Source organism: Heptranchias perlo, chromosome 8 (assembly GCF_035084215.1).
Source record: "Heptranchias perlo isolate sHepPer1 chromosome 8, sHepPer1.hap1, whole genome shotgun sequence".
Lineage (NCBI taxonomy): Eukaryota > Metazoa > Chordata > Chondrichthyes > Hexanchiformes > Hexanchidae > Heptranchias > Heptranchias perlo.
In genome coordinates this window covers 48,379,868-48,403,149 of record NC_090332.1, presented here as the reverse complement: position 1 = coordinate 48,403,149, position 23,282 = coordinate 48,379,868, and the positions used below count along the sequence as shown (strand labels likewise).

Genomic DNA, 23,282 nt, shown 5'->3' with positions numbered 1-23,282 from the left:
TATCTGGCCAATAATAGAAAAAGCAAATGGAAACACTGAATTTAATACAAGACCAGTTTATTAAGTAAGCAACAGTTTCACACATCAGTACATTTACAGATGTACGTTCACTGCAATGATTAGGTATCTAGAAAATGAGCCTAAACATTTACCCTGTCATTTGCAATAATGTAATTTTATGAATACAGTTATTAGTGCAGGCATCACAGGCTATCCACAATAATATTGGTCATTTTCACAATGGCATCAACAAGTATGGAACAAAAATGAAAGCACCGTTGAAGAATCATAATAAACAGATTGCTAAGAAGGGTTCTTTGGACCAAATTCATGTTTAGTTGAGGATTTCAATAAGTGATATACAAATCTAGTCAATTTGAAAATGTGTGCACTACAGCTCATTTAGTTATTCATTCGGTAAATCAGTCCTAAAGCAAAAATCCACAAGGAGAGCATATAAAAGTAAATCCTCTGTTTCTAAAATATACTGCTCGTCTCCAGTTGAAAATGGATTGTCAGCAGTCTGTGAGTGGAACATTAGAAATGGTTAATAGGGAACATCTTATGATCATGTTCGGATTCTGTGTTTAAGTTTTTGTTTGGATGAGGAAATCTATGAACTGGAGACAACAGGAAGTGTTAGTACTTTAGAATTCTGCACAGAAAGTGAAAAAGAAAGGGTTTGATACATTGGAGTTCTATATTTGAACCAGAACTATGTGATTGTATATCAAGCATGCATATCTGCAGAGTCAACTGTATTTTATAAAGTGAAAAGTGCACAGACAAAACATATACCAAACAATTGTAATTTAAATGTAAATAAGTAACAAGTCACATCTGATAGATGATACATTCAATAGGTAATTTTATTGTGTAATAAATTAATATTTTTATTTGCATTAAACATTTGCAGCTACAAGATAATTGTAAACAGAGACTGGAACAACTGACCATTTTGTGCAAAGGTATAGAGATGTAAGAATTCATGATCATTTGTAAAGTATTATAATTGCACATTAATAATTATTTATGTTTGGCATGATGCTCAGTGTGTGTGTCTATGTGCACATGAATGTGTATATACAAAATTATCTTTATCTTCTTTTGCATGTGTACATTTTAGATGTATCAGTTGGTATTCATTGCGCATACAAGAGAATATTACAATCCCTTTTACATATCCACTGATAATCTTTAGCTCTTGGCTATAGGTAAATTCTGTTCACTAACAAATCTTGGGTATAGCGATTGTCATCACAGGAAAATGGTACATCTTGGTAGGAAGAATAAGGAGTCCACATACTCCTTGGAAAATGAGTATCTAAATGGGGTAGAGGGATCTGGGGGTACAGATGCACAAATCACGAAAAGTAGTGATGCAGGTTAATAAGGCCATAAAAAAAGCAAACCAAGCACTGGGTTCATTTCCACAGGGATAGAATTAAAAGCAGAGGAGTTATGTTAAACTTGTATAGAAACTTGGTTAGACCACACTTGGAGTACTGTGCACAGTTCTGGTCTCCATATTATAAAAAGGGTATAGAGCACTGGAGGAGGTGCAAAAAAGATTTACTAGGATGATAGCAGAACAGAGAGGTTATACCTATTAGGAAAGATTGAACAGGCTGGGGCTCTTTTCTCTAGAAAAGAGAAGAATGAGGCGTGATATGATAGAGGTCTTTAAGATTATGAAAGGGTTTGATAGGGTAGACAACAATGACAATGACAACGACAACTTGCATTTATATAGCGCCTTTAACGTACTAAAACGTCCTAAGGCTCTTCACAGGAGCGTATTAAACAAAATTTGACACCGAAACGCATAAGGAGACATTAGGACAGGTGAACAAAAGCTCGGTCAAAGAGGTAGGTTTTAAGAAGCGTCTTAAAGGAGGAGAGAGAGGTAGTGAGGCAGAGAGGTTTAGGGAGGGAATTCCAAAGCTTCGGGCCTAGGCAGCTGAAGGCACGGCCGCCAATGGTGGTGCGATTAAAATCGGGAATGCGCAAGAGGCAATAATTGGAGGAGCACAGAGATACTCGGGTCACGTACTAGACATAAAGAAAATGTCTCCACTTGCGGGGGAGACCAGTATTAGGGGCCATAAATATATGATAGTCACTAATAAATCAGGAGAATTCAGGAAAAAGTGGTTAGAATGTGGGATTTGCTGCCAGAAGGAGTAGTTGAGGTGACTAGTATTAATGCATTTAAGGGGAAACTAGATAAACACGTGAGGAAGAAAGGAATAGAAGGATATGTTGATGGAGTTAGATGAAGAGGAGTTGGAGGAGGCTCGTGTGGAGCATAAACACCGGTATGGACCTGTTGGGCTGAACGGCCTGTTTCTGTGCTGTACATTCTATGTAAAAATATGTAAAAATATGTTCCAATGCAAAGGTTGACGACTGTCCCGACAACAGATGTCCAGAATGGCATCAGTGGGCCAGGTGTTCAAAAAAAACAGGAACAGTACAGGAGGAATGAAGACTAACTGCTGCACCTCTGCATGTCCCCTTGGGGAAAGGTTTCCTTTGTGCCCCATGTGTAACAAAATTGTAAAACATTTATAATATATTTACAGTTTTGCAATACTAGCACACGGAGGAAATTATCTCCCCATTTCTCCAATTTAGTGAGTGTCATAAATAGAATATGTCCTAGATTGATGAGTATCACGATTACTATTTACAGTCATGAGGCTGCTCAAAACCTATTCATCCCTGAGTTATTTGGTCAGTCTAACTTGTGGAGATGTTTATCTTATTAAAAATATTCTCTACATGTTGAGTTAAGTTCAAAATGTAGGGAGGATTAACCAGATCTGATAATATTGGTGCGACAATATTTCAGAAAGGTTCATTCACTTGAAATAGATGTTTATATTAATTTTATAGCCTAGAAATTGGGTTGCTCCTGAATCGGGGCGTGATCCAGGTGCAGCGCAAGCTGCTCGTGCCTGATGAGGCTGTTGGCTGGACCACGCAAAATTGGTCCACTGGTCTCATTTGTTTACTACCGACGAGCTGCAGGCACCAGTCACGGCCTCAAAGACAGCTCGTCGGTCCCGGGAAGAATGAAGATCGGCTGGCTTGGACGCCGACCCAATTAATGAGCAAAGTCCAGGATGGGGTGAGGGGGGTGTGAATCGGGAGTGGGGCATGCATAGAATGTGCTCCCACACGGCTCCCGCCATATTGGCACTTAGGCGCCCTTTTTACACCTGTAAAACGGGTGCAGAGCCAACGAATTTCTAGGTTTATTTGTATTGAGGCTTTTGTTGTGCATTGAGAAATAACTATATCCCACTGTATAAATATCCACTTTGTAACATGAGCAACAGATCTTTGTCATAATATCCCTGAGTAGTTGTCAGTTGTGTTTCACACAGGTAATGGTAGTATAAGCGTGAAGCTTATGAAAATTGATTCTTCTGGAGCTCTGATGGTTTTCCTTCTGTAGAATGTCAAACCTCATGGTCTTTATACTAAAAAAAGGAGAAAGATAAATAATATTCAATTTCCATTCTGGCTTTTGTGCCTAAAAAGACAATATTGCTTTCATGTATATTAGAAATAAAAGCCAAATTGCAGAATAAGTCTCCTGTGACATGCAAACAGTTACCAATCATTTACTCAGGGCCACTGCTTCATCTCAGTCCTACAATACTGTAAATCATAGAATCATAGAAAGTTACGGCATAGAAGGAGGCCATTCAGCCCATCGTGTCCGTGCTGGCTGAAAAAGAGCTATCCAGCTTTCCAGCAATTGGTCCGTAGCCCTGTAGGTTACAGCACTTCAAGTGCACATCCAAGTACTTTTTAAATGAGTTGTGGGTTTCTGCCTCTACCACCCTTTCAGGCAGTGAGTTCCAGACCCCCACCACCCTCTGGGTGAAAAAATTTCTCCTCAGCTCCCCTCTAATCCTTCTACCAATTACTTTAAATCTATGCCCCCTGGTCACTGACCCCTGTGCTAAGGGAAATAGGTCCTCCCTATCCACTCTATCTAGTCCTGTCATAATTTTATATACCTCAATTAAATCTCCCCTCAGCCTCCTTTGTTCCAAAGAAAACAACCCCAGCCTATCCAATCTTTTCTCATAGCTAAAATTCTCCACCCCTGGCAACATCCTTACAAATCTCCTCTGTACTCTCTCTACTGCAATCACTTCTTTCCTGTAATGTGCCCTAACCAATGTTTTATACAGTTCTAGCATAACCTCCCTGCTCTTATATTCTATGCCTCGGCTAATAAAGGAAAGTATCCCGTACGCCTTTTTAACCATCTTATCTACCTAAAGATTAAAACTTTTTCAATTCTTTAGGTGTAATGGGAGATTTTCCTCTGTCCCACACCTGGATTTTCCATCTAATAAAAGTAATGATCAAGGAATCAGATCATAAATAAAATATGTGTCATGGCCACCCACAACATACATTAACTAAATCCACTGTTCTTTCCACAATTAATTACTAACTAGTAAATTTTCCATGGGGCTATTCATGGTGAATTGGAAGATACAAAATTTTACAACAGCACAGATTTTGCTGGAGTGGGGTATCTCATGGCATGCTCCGTTAGTCAGACTTTTTCCCTCACCCTTCAGCTCGAAAGATTTTTGCCCTGTAAATTGCTGGAAGTGCGAGCTGATAACAGGGCATCTGAGACCTTGGTGAACGACGGGACTAACAGTCTATCTCCTCAACCAATGAGATTTAAGAATTGAGAAAGAAATAGAGGAACGACAGGAAAGGAAATAGGGTGAATGAGAATCAAATCAGGTACAGAAAAAGAAATTAAAAAAGAGGGAAAGAAAGATTGGATTAAGACAGAGTGAAAAAAAGACAAAGGAAAAGTAATAGAAAAATGTAAAAATTTTTAATTTAAAATTTTTTAAATCTCTAAGAACAATTTACATCCTGTAGGAATGAGACTCTACAGTTTCAATTGTTCCCTTTCTGAGCCGGAGAAGTTGAATGGCTCTGCAGGAACATAAATCTCATCATTAAAAAAGGTGCTTACGCTGTTAAGTACTCTAACTTTCTGCAGTGAGTTTAATTGGCAATTTATGTGCAAATGCAGCAATTTATTGAAACTCACAGGAGGTTGAGGTCGAGCTGCTCTTTTCGCGAGGCTAATGGCAGTCCAGCAACTTGCGATTCACAATTCACGGGATATCTCTTCCTTGCCACAGGTTGCTGGACGATTTACATCTTAAAACACTGTGCGCATTAAACTCGCTGTTATTTTGGCAGCAAATTCTGAGCCAGCATTTGGGCAGTCATGCCATGTGATGCATGATGTACTAAAAGGACCATTGGTTCCTCTAGCAGCTTTCCTTGCTTTTGATATGTAGGGTCCCTGCATCTTCAATTCTGATTTGCTGCTGTTTAATTTGAGCCAAGCAACATTGTGCGATGGCTTAAGTGTGACAGGAGGAAAGTGTGGCAGGAAATGTGAAGCTTACAGGAAGTTGGCACTAGATGCAAGACTTTTAGTATATTATAGATAATTTTATGTCTTTCAATAAACTGCATAGTGATATTTGCCAGTCCTTACCATTTTGTGATACTTTCCAACACTCTGTTGAGGTTTTATCTCAGTTCCTTTATATGCTATAAAATGGATGAGTGTGTTAATCCTGAAAAAAAGTAAATAAAATTGTTACCGCTTTTGTAATATTGTATTAATTGTTTTTAAAACAGAATACATTTTTATTAATACCTGTGGTACAACATGGCGATGAACTGAATTCCCAGCAGCCCAGCGAACGATACCAAGAACATAAAACTGAGTGGTTCGATGTTTAAAACTTCATCATTTGAAAAGTTTCCATTTGAGAGGATTTTGGGGATCTTGATGTGTATATCAGGACCAATTGTTTGTAGGAAAAATGTTGAAACGATCCACAGAACATTAATAATGAAGAACAGAAAGGTGGCCTGGAAAGAATGGAAGGGATTCTTTATAATATGTCTTTATAATGTACACAAAAAGCAGTGTTCTCATTGAATACAATGTGTGCGCATACACATTTCCCAGCAATATGATTTTCACACAGCTCTCTCCATGTGAGAATAAAAGTAAACCTAATTAATCAGCGCAGGTGCTCATTGGGACCACAGGTCAAAGACTTGAGGATAGAAGTCTGCATGCTCAATTTGTGGTGCTCCTGATTTACTTTAATCACTGAGAAAGCAGGAACTGTATGAATTGGGTGTGCTGACCTCCACCCATGGTGATTAACAGTCTTATCGAGTGAGGTTTCATCCTGGAAATGAAGCCTCACAAAATTTACACTTTAATCCATTAGCTTGATGGCACATGCATTTTGCTTTTTTTTTCAATTAAAAGGCGTTTTGCATAATGGTCAAGCATTGGCAAGATAGTGTAGAAATAATGGCTGGTCTGTCACATTCAGAAAGTTAAACAGATCAAGAGAAAGGTTGGCAATCCATTTCTAATGTTGGACCTTGAAACCCGTTGACTTTCTCTGTGCCTTCTGTACCTCTCTCTTTACTTCCTCATTCCACCCCCAAACATAAATCAACATGGTTCCCCTTTTGAGATTGAACAAGTGATCAGAATCAGAACAGACAACTGTAAGCAGTGCTTACCTTGTTTCTGAGAGATTTCAGCTCCTTCGCAATCTCTGCCTGCCTCTCTTTATCTTCTTCAATTGGTTTAAGATATAGGTTGATTAGATCATTCCAGAATGGGTTTTCTACCTGCAGATAAGAAATATAGAACATTAAGCTCAACAAAAATGTTTTATTCCAATGGCCTATCTGAGTGGCACATTTTGCTTTATACTACAGGTGAATAACTACAAACAACAGAAGAGTTCTTATTGCTCATTCAAAATGTACAGGAGTACACAAGGAAATTAAGAAAAATGTCATTGGCAACAACTTACTTCATCAAGCTCTTCTTCAACAAGCAGTATATGGAGTGACTGCTCTTGCAATCTGCTTAACCAACCTATGTAATGAAAACACAAAAAAAGATAATTCACTGGCTCACTGCGTTCAGAGCAGTTGAGCAATAAAATATCTTTCATTTTGACCTTTCAACTGCTTGAGACCCAAAACTCCATTTGAATATACAGCATGCTATGGGTTTCTCTGCCAGCATATTTCCAGCAGTTCAAACAAGATAAAGAAAGAAACAATTTGCATTTATATAGCACCTTTCACAGTCTCAGGATGCCCCAAAGTGCTGCAAAGCCAATGAAGTTCTTCTTTTGAATGGTTGTAATGGAGAGAAAAACAGCAGCCAATGTGCGCACAAAGTCCCAAAAACAGCAATGAGATAAATAACCAGATAATCTGCTTTTAGTAATGGTGGTTGAGGGATAAATATTCGCCAGGACACTGGGGAGAACTCCCCTGCTCTTCCTAGAATAGTGCCATGGGATCTTTTATAAATCAACCTGAAAGGGCAGATGGAGCCTAAATTTAACATCCCAAACGAAAGACGGCACCTCAGACAGTGCAGCACTCCTTCAGTACAGCACTGGAGTGTCTGCCTAGATTGTGTGCTCAAGTGTCTAGAGTGAGACTTGAACCTACAACCTTCTGACTTAGATGCAAGAGTGCTACCACTGAGCCAAGGATAACATCAGCATTTTACAAATGATCCCAGTAATAAGTCTCTTTCCCCACCCCTTCTCCTCGCCATCACTATGCAGCATTACAAACCCAAATATCACCCAATAATTGGACTGGTAAAGCAACAAATTGTGTGGTCCTCTCCTCTGTCTTTTCAGCCTGCACTATTTGCAACTTCTTTTGTCCTTTTTGTATCTCTGCATCACTTTACTGTTGATCTTTTTTATTATCTAACTGCTCTCTAATAAACAGTTTGCATGTCATTTAACCCACCCCCCGACCCCTCTCCCTTCCCCTTTTTTGCTCTTTATTTTTTCCAACCTTACTAAAATGCCCGTCTACCTTTCAGTCTTCAGTTCTGATGAAGGTTACACTCATGAAATGTCTTTTCTTTTTACAGATGCTGACTGACCTAACGTGTGTTTCCAGCATTTTCTGTTTTTTTATGGTAAATGTACAGAGGGTGCCTCTGACTAACATTCTTGTTCCCAACCAGTGGAACTAGTCTTAGTCCTTCTAGAAAAAAAAAGGGGAGTCCAGAACAAGGGGCATAACCTTAAAATTAGAGCTAGGCCATTCAGGGGTGATGTCAGGAAGCACTTCTTCACACAAAGGGTAGTGTAAACCTGGAACACACTCACCCAAAAAGCAGTGAGGTCGATAGACTTTTGTTATGTAAGGGTATTAAGGGACATAGAACCAAGGCAGGTAAATGGAGTTAAGATATAGATCAGCCATGATCTAACTGAATTGCTGAACAGGCTCGAGGGGTTGAATGGCCTACTCCTGTTCCTAATGGGTTTGTACATGAACACACATATGGGGCTCAAATTTAGCAGGCCTGCGGGTTCCCAGCGGGTGGTCCTCCGGAAGCGTGGTCAACACGCTCGGCGAAATTAGTGGGTTGCCCACGCGATCGTAGCAGGCAACCCACTAATAGGAATCAATTACCTGCTCCTCCGGGGTCCACGGCGCTGGCCTGCGCGTCGGTCGGGCTGCACATGCGCAGTACGATCTGTCAGCTGGAGGCTCTCTAGTTAAAGGGGCAGTCCTCCACTGACAGATGCTGCAACCAATGGAACAAATTGCAGCATGGAGCAGCCCAGGGGGAAGGCTGCTCCCAGTTTAATGATGCCTCACCCCAGGTATCATCAGATGGGGTGAGGAGGAGGGGGAGGACACAGATCTTCCCCCCGGTGGGCGGGAGGAAGCGGCCTGCCTCTGCCACCAAGAAGGCCTGGCTCGAGGTGGCAGAGGGGGTCACCTGCGCCACCAACATATGGCCCACCTGCATACAGTGCAGGAGGCGCTGCAATGACCGCAGTAGGTCAGCCGCAGTGAGAACATGAAGTCTTTCCCCTACACTCCGTCTGCCACAACACTGCCCCCACCCCACATCTCCTTCGGCACCGCCAACACTATTCTGTCACATCACCCTTCATACCCACTCAAACCCCATCCTCATCTTACCTCCACCTACTCACCTCGCCAGTACTCATCCTGCCACTAACACGCAACCCAATCCTCATACAATCTCATTGCTCCATCCCATACTCACCCTCCCGTGCATCTCCCTCACGGCCAGCCTCACTCAACCTGCCACCACCTGTGCTGCAGCCACAGGGCATGCATCACATATGTGCAGTAGGCAGCGTAAGGCAAACGTGTCGTCAGCATGAAGGGGGTGCACAAGGGTGTCTGAGGGTTTGTCATGGGTGTTACCTATATTGAATTTCAGAGCAACAAACAGCACACATTATATTGACACCACCACTGCCATGTCTCTGCGAAACCTGTCCGTTGTGTCCAATAATGGCCACTCCTGGGTATCACTATGAGGACCCACCACTGATGCCACCCATCGTGTTACTGCAGAGTAGGTGCAGGTGTATTTGCAGGGCTCGTCCGCGCAGACGACTGAGAGACATCGGCGGTGTAGCCGGCTGCACCCTGGAAGGATGCGGAGGAGAAGGTGTGGAGGGCAGTGGTGACTTTGACAGCGACAGGTAAGCAGTTGGTGCTGGGGCCAGCCAGGAGCAGCTCGGCATGAAAGAGGCTGCAGATCTCCACGACTACATGTCGAGCGAATCTGCGCCTCCCTGTGCACTGCTGCTCGGAGAGGTCCGGGGAGCTGCGCCTCAGTCTGTGGACCCAGTGGCGAGGGTAGTGCCCTCTGCAATGCGTCTCTCTCTGCGGTAGCCCTCCCTCCTGCTGTGCAGGTGGGCGTGCAACAACACCGTGTTGGGGGGATCCACGTCTCTGCGGCGGACGGCGTGGACTGCGAGGCTGCTGGGGCTGGTCATGCTCTTCGTCCTCCGAGGGTGTCCACACACCACCCATCTGGCAGGTGTTGGTCTGAGGGGTTGTGCAGGGTAGGTGGGTGGTTCCTCGGACTGGGGCTGCGGTTTCGTGTCGGTCTGTCCTCTGGCTTGGCGGGGGGTGGTGGAGGGCAGGGGTTGCCCTATGTGACGCGGTGGCCTCCTGCGTGGGTGAGGGCTCTCCCCCGTGGAGCGCACCTTGGCACCTGCCACAGGCTGCTGGCTGCAACACGCCTGGTTGAGGAGGGACTGTTTCCCCCAGTGTGGGAAACTCACTGCCTTGAACCGAAAATCCCACACTTCCTCTTTTGACAGCTGCTTCAGCTCATTAACTGACCACAACGAGCAAGGTAAGTACTCTCAAGTGGAACCCCGCTGGCTTTAATTGCCTGCGGGATTCCCACCAGCGGGGCTTGCGCGCGCAGCCCCGCACGTCAGCGCGGTACCCGTAAGTGGCTGGGATTTCGTCGCGATCCGGTCACGTGACCGGATATCGGGATTTTCGGGGCCACCCCGCTGGGAACCCGCCGGAAACACGATCCCAAAATCGAGCCCATGGTAAAGACAGAATTGAACTCAGAGGGATATGGTCAGCCAGCCTGCTGACACTGAATGTCTTGGTTGACAGATCTAAAGGGCACTTGGACAAGATAATGGAAGGCCTGGTAGCATCGGGAGAACTATAAAGCAACATGAGTCAGTGCTTTCAGGAGAGGAGGAAGAAACCTGTAGAAAATGATTCTGGCCTAAAAAAATCCTACAGTACTAATATCAGTTATGCTTGTGTTGGACATTTATTTAAAATAAAAAAACTGTTTTTCCCTTTCTAGACAGGTCTGTCAATTAGCAACAAGCCATGATTTTTTAAACATTATTAATACTCACTGTCTTTTACTCTGGGTTCCATTTCTTCTTCTTTGTCAATTACACTAAAGGAAAAAAAAAATCAAAAACCATCTAAATAAATGATTTTTTTCCCCAATTGAAATAGTTTGAATAGAGGGCATCAAGAAAAATAATGATACAAGAACGTAGAAAATATACAAAGAGAAAAAGCCACAAGTGAGTCATGTCAATCTTTGGAATTCAATGCAATGACTCAATAAAAATGACCAACGGAAGAACTCCCTCCAGGGACAAAACATGCCAAAGATGCACACAAAACTCGCAAGAACGCAGCAAAATATAGAATAGAAAGGTGGGGATAATGGGAATTTATTTAGATGCTTGCAAGTATGCTTGAATTGAATATTAATTGGCACAATGTCAAGAAGAATTTGCCCCTGCGAATTTTGCATAGTTTTGATAGTGTGCTCAGACTTCTGTCATCTTAGTTGATGGGAAAGTGTGTAGCTAATCTTTCTGATGCTTAAAAATGGAAGAAGAAATAGTCAGAATCCCCCTTGGAAACAAAATTTTCCCTCCCATTCCCACCCCACCCAAAAATATAGCTGAAGGAGTATAAACCCATAGAACAGTCAGGATACCAACCTCAATTTATGAAACTAATCAAAAAGAATCCCTTTGCCTCATGGATGACAAATTGTGTACCTAGGAGGACTGAGACTCAAGCACCAAGTAGCAAGCTCCAGAGTCAGGACAACTCCTAACAAATCAACCCTGTGTAAAACTTGGGCTTCCAACCAGCCTGGCAGCCATCCCCTTCCCCTCCATACCAAGTAGAGAGAATCGAAAGTCCTAGAGATCCTGAGAAACTTTATAAAGAGGCCTGTGATAAAGTCTGAGCTCTCTCAAGGAGCGGGAAGATCTAGAAACTCTATATCATCTAGCCTTGTGAGCTTGTAAGGAACAATTTGAGGGGGAAATAAACTTTTTAATTGAAGAAAATTACTGGAGAAAAATAAACCAAAAGAAAATGTATCAAAAAACAATAACCAAACCTATAGATCAGAACAAAGAAATTGAAAAGAAATACAGGTAATTGGGAGATGGTACTGTTACATGCTTTTCGAATGTTATGTGGAGACAGCACCAAGTTACACTGCCCTTTAATATTACAAATCACTTCAAAAGTTACCTGTCTGCATGTTGAATTAGTTCCTTTTTATCCTCTTTGACAACAAATTCAATATCCCAACAGATGCATCTGCATTTCTTTTCATAGCGCATAACCTGCGGCAGCTTCTTTTTGTCCAGTATCTTTGGAGCAGCTGTTTCACGAGTCCCCCATGAAACGTTATTCATGTTTACCATTGAGTAAATTGGCAACAACAAGAACCCACTGGGGATACAAATTATGTACAGCAGTCCATATAAAACGAGGGGAAATTCCTGGGGATGCAACATTGCTGTCGAGAAGTAAAGGATCATCATGGAGATGAAGAACAAACCTGTTGGAGTAATAAAGGTGCTTTCTTTGACCATTTCACCTAAAAAGTACATAACATGATGTTAGCATTTTTACTGTAAAGAAGGAGCTTATGACTCATATTTTCTTGCCTGTACAGTATAAATGAATGTGAGTGTATGGAAATGAGCTTATGTTCACATGAAGCCCCTTGCCTAGCTTTTTAAGGACCTCTGGTTAGGCCATGCTCTGCCCATTTGTACCAGAATTTTCCAATCAGAGTCCTACAACCAGTGTAGGATCTTTATTTGCATATTTAAGCGGTCTTACACTTTTAGGCTTGCCCATTTACAGGCCTGCCTAAAACAGGTGGGCATTGGGTGTTAAAGGGGCGTCCAAGGTGATTCCCCCCCCAATGATTTTCAGGTGCTGTCTGCCCATTTTTCAAGGATGAAATGGGCAGTCGCGAGTTTAATTTCTCCCCTGTATTCTTATCTGTGTAATCAATGGTTCTCTTGTTGTAATGTCACCTGTTCATTCCCCTTCTTAGAGTGGGTACTTTGTTCTTTTTAATTGAAAGGCCCCTTGACATTTAGAGTAATCATTTTAAGACTGTCACACCCATTGGTTTGGTAATTAAATACTGATATGGTTACACCTTCTAATAAAGGCCTAGGCACCAGAAGGAAGAGGGATCAGAAGCAACTTGCAATACATTTAAAGTCTGGTAGTGGCAAAATGTTTTAAAAATGTAAAGAGAGTAATGCAGCTGGTCTGCATATTGGGAGGAGGTACAGTATTAACAAATATTAGCAGATGTTAAAAAAAATCAAAATTGGACAAACTCTCACCAAAGGGGTGGCTTGAGCCCCTAATCCCAAATTCATACTATAACTCAAACTCAAATTATTCCTGTAATTCAGTCCACCTCTCCCCTTCCCTGGATAAGGGGCAGAAGGAGGAAAGCAGATCTTGAAAAAGTAGGAAATAGGGAATATAACTCCTCCCACCAGTTCAGCCTTGATACAATTGTTCTATCATCGTGTTACTTTTTTGATCAACGCCACTTAAAGGAGCCCATTTAGGATCCAGCCAAGTGCTATGGAAACATAATATTAGAAGTAAAACTAACACTGAAGGTCTCTATGAATCACCATTGGCATCCACGTTTGGAACATAAGTGTAGATTTTTTTCCCCCGCTCTCAAATAGCATCCGAAAAACAGGTGAAATGCAGAGAAAAAAATGGGCACTATCCTTTGTCCCCGTTCCATGTCTAAACAACGCTGCACCCAAATTTCCTTTATGGCTTTTCTGGTGGCTGCACCTGACCGTGCTTGAACAGTGCGCAGCAATGTAAATCGCATGCACATGCTGCTGCATTGTAAAAGAGCCAGGTGTAAACAGGAGCAGTCTGCCCCACATAAACCTAGTGCTATTGCTGCCTTATCTGTCCTAAAGGAACAAGGTGATATTGTCAAAAAATGAGGGCTAATGAAAGCTTTGGGAAAGCTGGAAGTGAATTTCATCCATTTCAAAAATGCAGCAATAGCTGCAATATAATTCCTGGTTCCAAAATGGCAGAAAAATCCACATTTTCAGCAGCAGCAACTTCTGTCCTGGACCTTCTCCTGCCCTTTTAATCTTGATGCTTCTCACGATACCTATGTTTTTCACTAGCAAAACTGACAATATTAATTTCTCTCAGTAAAGCATAGCCCTCAAATTCTACACAAATATTTCCTTTACTACAGCAGGAAAGGTACCTTGTTGGAGAGTACAGTGCTACTACTAATAATATAAAATTAAGTTGCAACTCAAGCTACTAAAATCTGTGCGAAGTATTTTAAGTCACCATCCTAACTCCCTCTTTGTGTTGACCCTACCAAACAGTTCTGAGTTTATTTTCTCTATCACGTTTTAGCTTCCAAGCTTTTTAAAAAAAACATATTAATAACTATCATAAAAATTGGTGGTGAGTGATAAGGACAATTGCACATATCACAAAACACAATATTACAAGAACTCAACTTTGCGAATATAATGGCAGTGTACAAGTGCCCGGACTCTGTGTGTGTGTGTGTATATATAACTATATATATATCTACAATTTAATATCAGATGTTACCAGATTTGACAACATTTCATTAAATTCACTCGTCAATCTCACATGGCATTTCACACAGGAAGTTAAGACCAAGGGTAGTCTTCAGGTGAATTAAGGTTAGAGGGCAAAGGTTAATTGGACCAGAGCACACAGTTGTAATTCAGTCCCCAGTTTAAAATCATATGCTTCACTGACAGGAGGATGTCATCACAGCCTCACAAGTCTACATAGGCAGTCTCCAGTATAAGTGTGGACATAGGAATTTATAATGAAAAAGATAACAGGAAGTGTGCAAAGAGTAAGGTTTTTAATATATTATTGATTTATGAAGGTCCAAAAATGACTTAATTGCTCAAAACAGGGAAGAGCAATATATTTGGAGGACTATTAAATGAGTACAATAGTTTGGAACCAAGGCACATAGATGGAGTTAAGATACAGATCAGTCATGATCTAATTGAATGGTGGAACAGGCTCGAGGGACTGAATGGCCTACTCCTGTTCCTATGTTCTGTATAACTTTGCATTGCATTTTTATGTTACATTCCACTATCTCATCTGACAAGTTCACTTTGATTTTCACTGTTAAAGTTTTAATATGAATACTAATGGTGATTCATGGTAACATTGAGTCAACATGAAAAAGTAATCAATATTACAAAGTTTTAAAATGATTAATTCCAAAGCTTTGCATTGATAAAGATAGTTGCTGTACAATATAAATTTTATTTCTATAGAAACCTAAAAGTGTAATCAATGAAACACTCACCAATGATCGACATTATTGTTCCAATCATTAGAAAGGCATATAAGATGCTCAGAACTGCAGCAATATTGATCTGGGTATCTGATTTGACTTTGTAACAGATCAGTATGTAGATAGCAGGAGGAACGACTCCAAGAGCCAGAGCAACATTTCCATTCCAGTTAAACACAAAGGTAAATGCTCCTGTAAAAGTTATTGAATAGCAAAAAATCATCCACATAGTATTAAAAAGAAAATTTGTGTTAAGATTGGATGAAACAATGAACAAATTTATCCTATAAGTTTTCCGTTACCAGTCTTATGAATTTAGTATTAATCAGTGTTTGAGATGTCATAGTTGGAGATGTTTCTGCTTTTCATTCACTGATGCCAAGTACAGCCTCCTCAAGATCTACTTGTTAGACCACAGCTGGAAATTTCCTGCTGGGCTGCCATAACTTTGCCGCAAACAAACTATTCGCTCCACTTCCAGCGAGCAGGAGCAACTCCAAGAAAAAGTTGCCAGCCCATGTCTTTGATCACCATCCCTAATTTTTCCACTATTGCTGCTTGCTGTCCATTCTTGCCCCTCTCTGCGATACTCCTTGGGATATTTTTCTATATTAAAGCTATTGTATAAGTGAAAGTTGTTAGTGTTGTTGTAGACCTGGTTCACACTGCTGCACCAATGTGTTTCAGCTCTCACATTCCAAAAGTTCACCCCATACTGCATTGATGGGATACACGACATCAGTGTGAGTGAAATTGTTTAATAAGTGCTCGGGAGGCATTATCTTCATGAAGATGTATTTGGTAAACATTTTTTGTTTGTTGAGAATGAAAAGCCATGATGATGACGACAGGTACAAATGACACCGTTATGTATTTCAGTCTGATGTATGTCACCATATCACAGGGTAAACTAGGCAATCCGACGCTCCCTTTTGGGAGCCTTGCTCAATGGAAATGGAGGGCTGATGATTCAGTGCTACAGTGTTGTAGGCCATCTGCGCTCCCATCAAGCAACACTTTCTGTTGGGAGCACAGGATTGCTGAATTTACCCTCGTGTTTGTAAGCAAATGGAACATGGTAGTCCAAACACTTTTTTTTAATGAAAACGGCGAGCTTTTGTTTGATTCTGAATGCTGGATAGTTTGAGGTGAGCCTCCTACTGTGATGCTGTACAGCAATATCACAAAGCTGTTATTCACATGATGGTGTCATTTCTGCGACTGGAGCCTGAAGCCTGAAGCCTGTCTGGCATCCAAGATACTTTATAATTATGTTGACAGATCCTGATGTGGCACATTAATGGATGACTGGGTGTCAGCACACCCTTAATATTGATGCAGAAACCTGCACTCTCACGAATGGAGGCAAAAAAAAGCTTGTCTCGCTTCATTTGTGTGCAGCTAAATATAATCACTATTGCATTTGTGGCACTGGTACTATTTTATGATAATGCTGTAGAAATTAAATCATTTTTATAGTTGCAGTATATCATCCCAATTTATAGGCAAAAAAATATTACAATATGGTTTGGAAAAGCACAGTCACCTGCTATCATCAAAATCACAGTGGCGGGACCCAGAATCGATGCTGCTGTTCCAATAATCTGGTACAGAATGTAGAGTTTTGAAATGGATGGGTTTTTCCTGGATGTTTGTGCTCCACTGTCTAGAAGGTCGATTGTATTTGCCAAAGTTGAAGGCATCCAGCGGCGTCGTTGATTGTAAAATTCCTTGAACTCCTGCGGTGCGTTTGTGTAGGCATCCGAAGCTGCATTATATTCTACACGCCAGCCCTGCTGTAGTAATAACGTACACAGCCAACGGTCTTCTCCTATTGGAAGTGATTGGTGCATATTACTGTTAAAGGTGCTTACTAGCCTGTTGTACTAAGACCAATCAAATCATTCAAAAATGTGAGATTCTCTTGGTACAAAGAATATCCCTGCCTTCAGTGATATATGCATCCAGGGTGACCCATACACTAGATGGTGGCTATGGAATCTTGTACACGCTTACATATGGTTATAGTTGGTCCTTTTTGATTAATTGTTCCTGATTGTAGCTTGTTATTACTATGTAGCATTAAATGGTGGCTATGAAATCTTGATGTTTACATTAGCTTTACCTATTGAAAAAAGTTCACTGATTATTCTTTCCAAATAAAGGTTTCCCTGTCACACTGAGACACTTCCTTTATACACAGGGGTAGAATTACCTTAGGGTTTGCCCAATCTCCCATAGCAACACTGATGGAAGAACAGCAGAAACCTTTCCCAAATGACATAAACAGCCATTTGCGCCGATTGCTGAATTTACCCTCGTGTTTGTAAACAAATGGAACAAGGTTTGCCAAACACCGAGGTTATGGTGGGAGATCGGGAGACCTTCTCCGGAAATTCTAGCCCATTGTAGAAGAGAAAGTCAGCAAGTTACCAGAGGAAGGCAAACATATGTTAGTTTTACCTTGATCGTACTGGACAAAATGATATCCTTCAGTTGCTTTGGTGGTGTATTTTTTCACAACATTATCATCCATTAGGGCTGCTGCTCTGAACAAAGTGAAGCATCCTGGACTGCACAGTACGCACCCTAACACGTGTTCAGCTGTCTTCTGTAGCCAGTGACCAACAGCGTATTCAAACTTCTGGTACCAGACCATCGGACCTTTGAGAGGAAGGGGGAAAAAGGTACATTTTACTGTTCTACACATATTTGCTGAGTTTCTAAATTCAATGACTTACCATAAGAAAATATGAAACAAGAAAAGGACATTTGGTCGATCAAGCCTGCTTGTTCTATAGGGCAAGTTAAAGTGATTGGTAGAAGGATTAGAGCGGAAATAAGGAAAAAAATTTTCACCCAGAGGGTGGTGGGGGTCTGGAACTCACTGCCTGAGAGGGTGGTAGAGGCAGAAACCCTCAACTCATTTTAAAAATACCTGGATGTGCACCTGAAGAACTGTGACCTGCAGGGCTATGGACCAAATGCGGGAAAGTGGGATTAGGCTGGGTGGCTCATTTCTCAGCCGGCGGGGATATGATGGGCCGAATGGCTTCCTTCTGTGCTGTAAATTTTCTCTGCTTCTATGTACAATTGACCTTACCATTCTCACCTGCCTCATTAATCTCCTGGGGACAAATTTTGCATCCAGCATGTTGGTACCTGTGTAGGCTTAAAAATGTGTTTATTCTCAATGTTTTTTTTAAGTAACCAGTTGTCCGATTCGAGGAAAGAATGGTAACAAAGGCAATAGCAGGAAGTAGACTGCCTGGTGTTTGTTTTCTCTATTTAGTGAAGCTGCCCTGCGGTATAAACGAGGAAGTTTCCAACATGCTGCCTCCCATGCTTCAATTCACAACGTGGATTGGCTCCAAGCACGAAACAAGCTGTTGGTTTAATATTCATGCCAAAGTAAACTAGAAGTTTTCACGAGAATTGCTCAAGCAATGTTTCTTCCTCATATTCCTTTGGTCACTAGAGTTAGCAACTTCTTTGTGAATTGGAACTCCCTTGAGACAATTAATAATGATAGGGTTTAAATATTATGATATTAAACAAATTCTGGCCATTCTTCTAATATAATGGGGCAGAAATTGCTTGCAAAATAACGGTGAGTGCTTGTTGTTAGCGGCAAAGTTGAGGAGCACATGCATTCGTACATGCGCAGTGAAACACGGAAATCCGCGAATTGCTCCTACTGGTTTGCCGGCAATATGTCAGCTTCAAATTAAAGGTATATCGCCGGCTGGAATAGTGAAAAAGTGATTTTCACTAGAAAAAGTGGCAACTTGCTCGTCTTCCCAGCTGGAAAGTAACTAATTATGCCACAAAACAAATACGTTTAAAAATGCAGGTCTAAACTAAGTTTTAACAGCGTGGTAAATCTTAATGACAACCAAACAACTAAAAATTAACCTTTTAAAAATATGGAGTCTCATTACTCCTTATTTTAATAGTTCTTGGTCATTTAAAAAAAAGTTAAATTAAAAAATTATTTTTTTTAAATTTTCCCTTCTGCCTCTCTTTTTTTGTTGTTTATAATTGTTTTTTCAAAGATTTTAATGTTGTACCTTTCATTTCCTAGTTTTCATGTTGGAAGCCTGCAGAAATAGTTAACACAGCTTGTCAAAAATGCTGCAATCTGATAGGTCAAGGGGAGAGTATAATTCTCTCGCTTGTTCCACGGTCCTAGTTTCACTTGAACTGACACTGGGCTATTCTCCACTTCCTAGTCGAGGAAGTGCCCAAAGTAAAGACCGCGGTAAGTTAGTGAATTAGGATAAATCTATGGAGCGGCAAGCATTGTTGGTTCGCTGCTCTGAGCAATTTCTGCCCCAATGTTTGTATGTACGAATGCAAAACCAGACTTTTTTCAATATAATAACTTGCAAATGCCTTGTGATGAAACTTAGAATTTCAAAATACTTTTTTAGTTAACTTTTTTGCTCATTTCCTGCCATTTATTATATGGATGGGAGATAACCGACGGTTGATTATTTTAAATAAAAGTTTTAAAATGAGTGTAGTGAATTAAAACACAACTGACAGTGCCAGCACCATTTCCTTTGTCTCATGATCACAGAATTGATATTCATGATAAGTAGCAATCTATGATCCTGTCTTGTGTTTGTTTTTTCCGTATTATGTACACTGCCAAGAAGTAAAGATACATAAATAAGAGAGAGCTAAATATAACTTCATACCAGTTCCAGTTGGATGTATTCTACCACATGCAGCCCCTACATGTGGATATCTTCTCAGCCTGTCAACTAATAAGATCATAGCTGAGGGTTGGAAGTCAGTGTCCCCATCCAAAGCCAGAATGTAAGTGTTTTCCTTCTCAGTCTTTTAAACAAAATTTAAAAAAATGTGAGATATATAATGTTCTTGAATAGAGAGGTCTAGAAATTACTATGCGTGATAAAAGCATGCAAGTGCTTAGCGTGTTTGTATGACATTCCTGTTTGCTATTTTACCAGAGACATTAACTGTTTAACACAAACAGGTTAACATCTCAGTTAAAATGCCAAACAGAGCGATGTCACATGAACACACTAACTGTCTGTACGCTGCTATCACACATTGTCATTTTTAGGTACCAGAAATTGAAACACGTTCCTTACCTTTAAGGCATTTTCAGTAGACGTTTCATCTTCAAATTTCCCTGATAAGGTAATGTACTTCCGATTTAACTTCCATCCCAGCAGATAATACATGTACATGATCTGAAAAGAGACATGCAAGATTTTTAATTATCTGAGCTAGCATGTACTGCTTTTTATGGGAGAGAGTTCCACACTTCTACCACACTTTGTCCGAAGAAATGTTTCCTAACTTCTCTCCTGAATGGCCTGGCTCTGATTTTAAGGTTATGGTCTCCTTGTCCTAGACTCCCCTACAGCGCAAAAATGTTTCTCTCCATGTACCCTATCAATTCCTTTCAAAATTCTAAAAACCTCAATCTAATCACCTCTTAACCTTCTATATTCCAGGGAATACAAGCCTAGTTTGGGGAAAATGCTAGAGTCTATTATAAAAGATGTGATAACAGAACACTTGGAAGGCATTAATGGGATTGGACAAAGTCAGCATGGGTTTATGAAAGGGAAATCATGCTTAACAAATCTACTGGAGTTTTTTGAGGATGTAACTAGTAGAATAGATAGGAGAGAACCAGTGGATGTGATGTACTTGGATTTTCAGAAGGCTTTTGATAAGGTCCCACACAAGAGGTTAGTGTGCAAAATTAAAGCACATGGGATTGGAGGGAATATACTGGCACGGATTGAGAATTGGTTGACAGACAGGAAACAGAGAGTAGGAATAAACGGGTCTTTTTCCGGGTGACAGGCAGTGACTAATGGGGTACTGCAGGGATCAATGCTTGGGCCCCAGCTATTCACAATATATATCAATGATTTGGATGAGGGAACTGAATGTAACATTTCCAAGTTTGCAGACGACACAAAGCTGGGGTGGAATGTGAGCTGTGAAGGGGATGCAAAGAGGCAAGTTGGGTGAGCGGGCAAGAACATGGCAGATGCAGCATATCGTGGATAAATGTGAGGTTATCCACTTTGGATGTAAAAACAGAAAGGCAGATTATTATCTGAATGGTGATAAATTGGGAAAAGGGGAGGTGCAACAAGATCTGGGTGTCCTTGTGCACCAGTCGCTGAAAGCGAGCATTCAGGTGCAGCAAGCAGTTAGGAAGGCGAATGGTATGTTGGCCTTCATTGCAAGAGGATTTGAGTACAGGAGCAGGGATGTCTTACTGCAGTTATACAGGGCCTTGGTGAGACCACATCTGGAGTATTGTGTGCAGTTTTGGTCTCCTTATCTGAGGAAGGATGTCCTTGCCATGGAGGGAGCACAACGAAGGTTTGCCAGACTGATTCCTGGGATGGCAGGACTAACGTATGATGAGAGATTGGGTCGACTAGGCCTATATTCACGAGAGTTTAAAAGATGAGGGGTGATCTCATCGAAGCATATAAAATTCTAACAGGACTAGACAGACTAGATGCAGGGAGGATGTTCCCGATGGCTGGGGAGTCCAGAACCAGGGGGTCACAGTCTCAGGATACGGGGTATGCCATTTAGAACCTGGATGAGGAGAAATTTCTTCACTCAGAGAGTGGTGAACCTGCGGAATTCTCTACCACAGAAGGCAGTGGAGGCCAAGTCATTAAATATATTCAAGAAGGAAATAGATATATTTCTTAATGCTAAAGGGATCAAGGGATATGGGGAAAAAGCGGGAACAAGGTACTGAGTTAGGCGATCAGCCATGGTCATTTTGAATGGCGAAGCAGGCCCAAAGGGCCGAATGGCCTACTCTTTCTCCTATTTTCTATGTTTTCTTTTCTACGTTTCTAGCTTATGTAATCTCACCTCATAAAATAACCCTTGGAATCCTGGTAACATTCTGGTGAATCTGTGTTGCACTCATTCCAAGGCCAATATATCCTTTCTAAGGTGCGGTGCCCAGAACTGTACACAGTATTCCAGATGTGGTCTAACCAGGGCTTTGTATAGGTGTAGCAGAACTGCCTCCCCTTTATATTCTAGCCCCTCTAGTTATAAAGGCTAACATTCCATTAGCCTATTTGATAATTTTTTGTATCTGACCACTACATTCTAGTGATCTGTGTACATGGCCAAATCACCAAACAGCATGCCCAATAAACCTCCTGGGAATCAGACCCCCCTCTGCAGCTAAAGCACTGTTAATTGGACACTGTCACACAAAATGATCTGAATAATAAAAGGTTAATTGGCAAAAGAACCTGAGGGGAGATGAGGACAACATTTTTTTTTACACAGGAAGTTGTTATGATCTGGAATGCACTGAAAGCATGATGGAAGCAGATTCAATAATAACTTTCAAGGAATTGAATATATGCTTGAAAAAGAAAAATCTGCAGTGCTATGGAGAAAGATCAGGGGAGCGGGACTAATTGGATAGCTCTTTCAAAGAGCCGGCACAGGCACAATGGGCTGAATGGCCTCTTTCTGTGCTGTATGATTCTATAATTTTATAAAAGGTCAACCTTGATTGTTATAACTCTGTAGCCAGCTGGAAGGCATTTACCATGATATTGAAAGTGGCATTGTCCATGAACAGATGGACATTAAGAATATATAGCACAAAAAAAGTTAACGTGCGAACCAAAACTAGTGCTTTTCAAGTTGGCAACATTTAGGTATTATCTTTTGAACCTGAAATGTTCCAATTGGCATAACTTGAGGTTATGAGTTTGATTTACATTATCCAAACCTGCCCAAGTCTTGCACATTTTTATTGTTTACTTCTCAGTGAGTCATGGGGGTCGATTTTCCAGTGAAGTAGCAGGTAGGTTGGGGGGCGGGAGGGCTCCGAAAATTGCGGAAACCCCGAGCGGGTTCGGAATCCAGCTCCAACTCGCAAACTCCGGGTTCCCCACTGATGCATCTGGGTGCGTGTGTGCCTCCCGAATACAGAAGTCCCACCGGCAATTAAAGCTGGCGGGATGACAGTTAACAGACTTATGTAGATACTGGAAGTACTTAATTTTGTCCGCATTAAGGCAGGGGTCCGATTTTTAAACATCCTCAACGTGTTTCCCATGCTGTGGGAAACACTCCATGTTCTACCAGATGTGTTTCAGCCAGTTGAACATTCAAATGCTTGTTTGAC

General features: G+C 41.2%; 1 protein-coding gene across 1 annotated transcript in view; it reads right to left on the bottom strand.

The window, feature by feature from the left end:
- Positions 1-894: 894 nt before the first annotated feature.
- The window catches only part of LOC137324825 (chitin synthase chs-2-like), a 44,230-nt gene continuing 21,842 nt past the window's right edge, over positions 895-23,282 (bottom strand). The window contains exons 8-19 of the mRNA XM_067989551.1: positions 20,227-20,328; positions 19,807-19,948; positions 17,567-17,767; positions 16,650-16,934; positions 15,116-15,295; positions 11,971-12,322; positions 10,818-10,861; positions 6,921-6,985; positions 6,622-6,732; positions 5,729-5,946; positions 5,564-5,645; positions 895-3,488 (exon numbers count right to left, since the gene is read on the bottom strand). Of these exons, the coding sequence (XP_067845652.1) occupies positions 3,468-3,488; positions 5,564-5,645; positions 5,729-5,946; positions 6,622-6,732; positions 6,921-6,985; positions 10,818-10,861; positions 11,971-12,322; positions 15,116-15,295; positions 16,650-16,934; positions 17,567-17,767; positions 19,807-19,948; positions 20,227-20,328 (1,803 nt within the window). The 3' untranslated portion in view covers positions 895-3,467. The remainder of the gene's footprint in view (positions 3,489-5,563; positions 5,646-5,728; positions 5,947-6,621; positions 6,733-6,920; positions 6,986-10,817; positions 10,862-11,970; positions 12,323-15,115; positions 15,296-16,649; positions 16,935-17,566; positions 17,768-19,806; positions 19,949-20,226; positions 20,329-23,282) is intronic.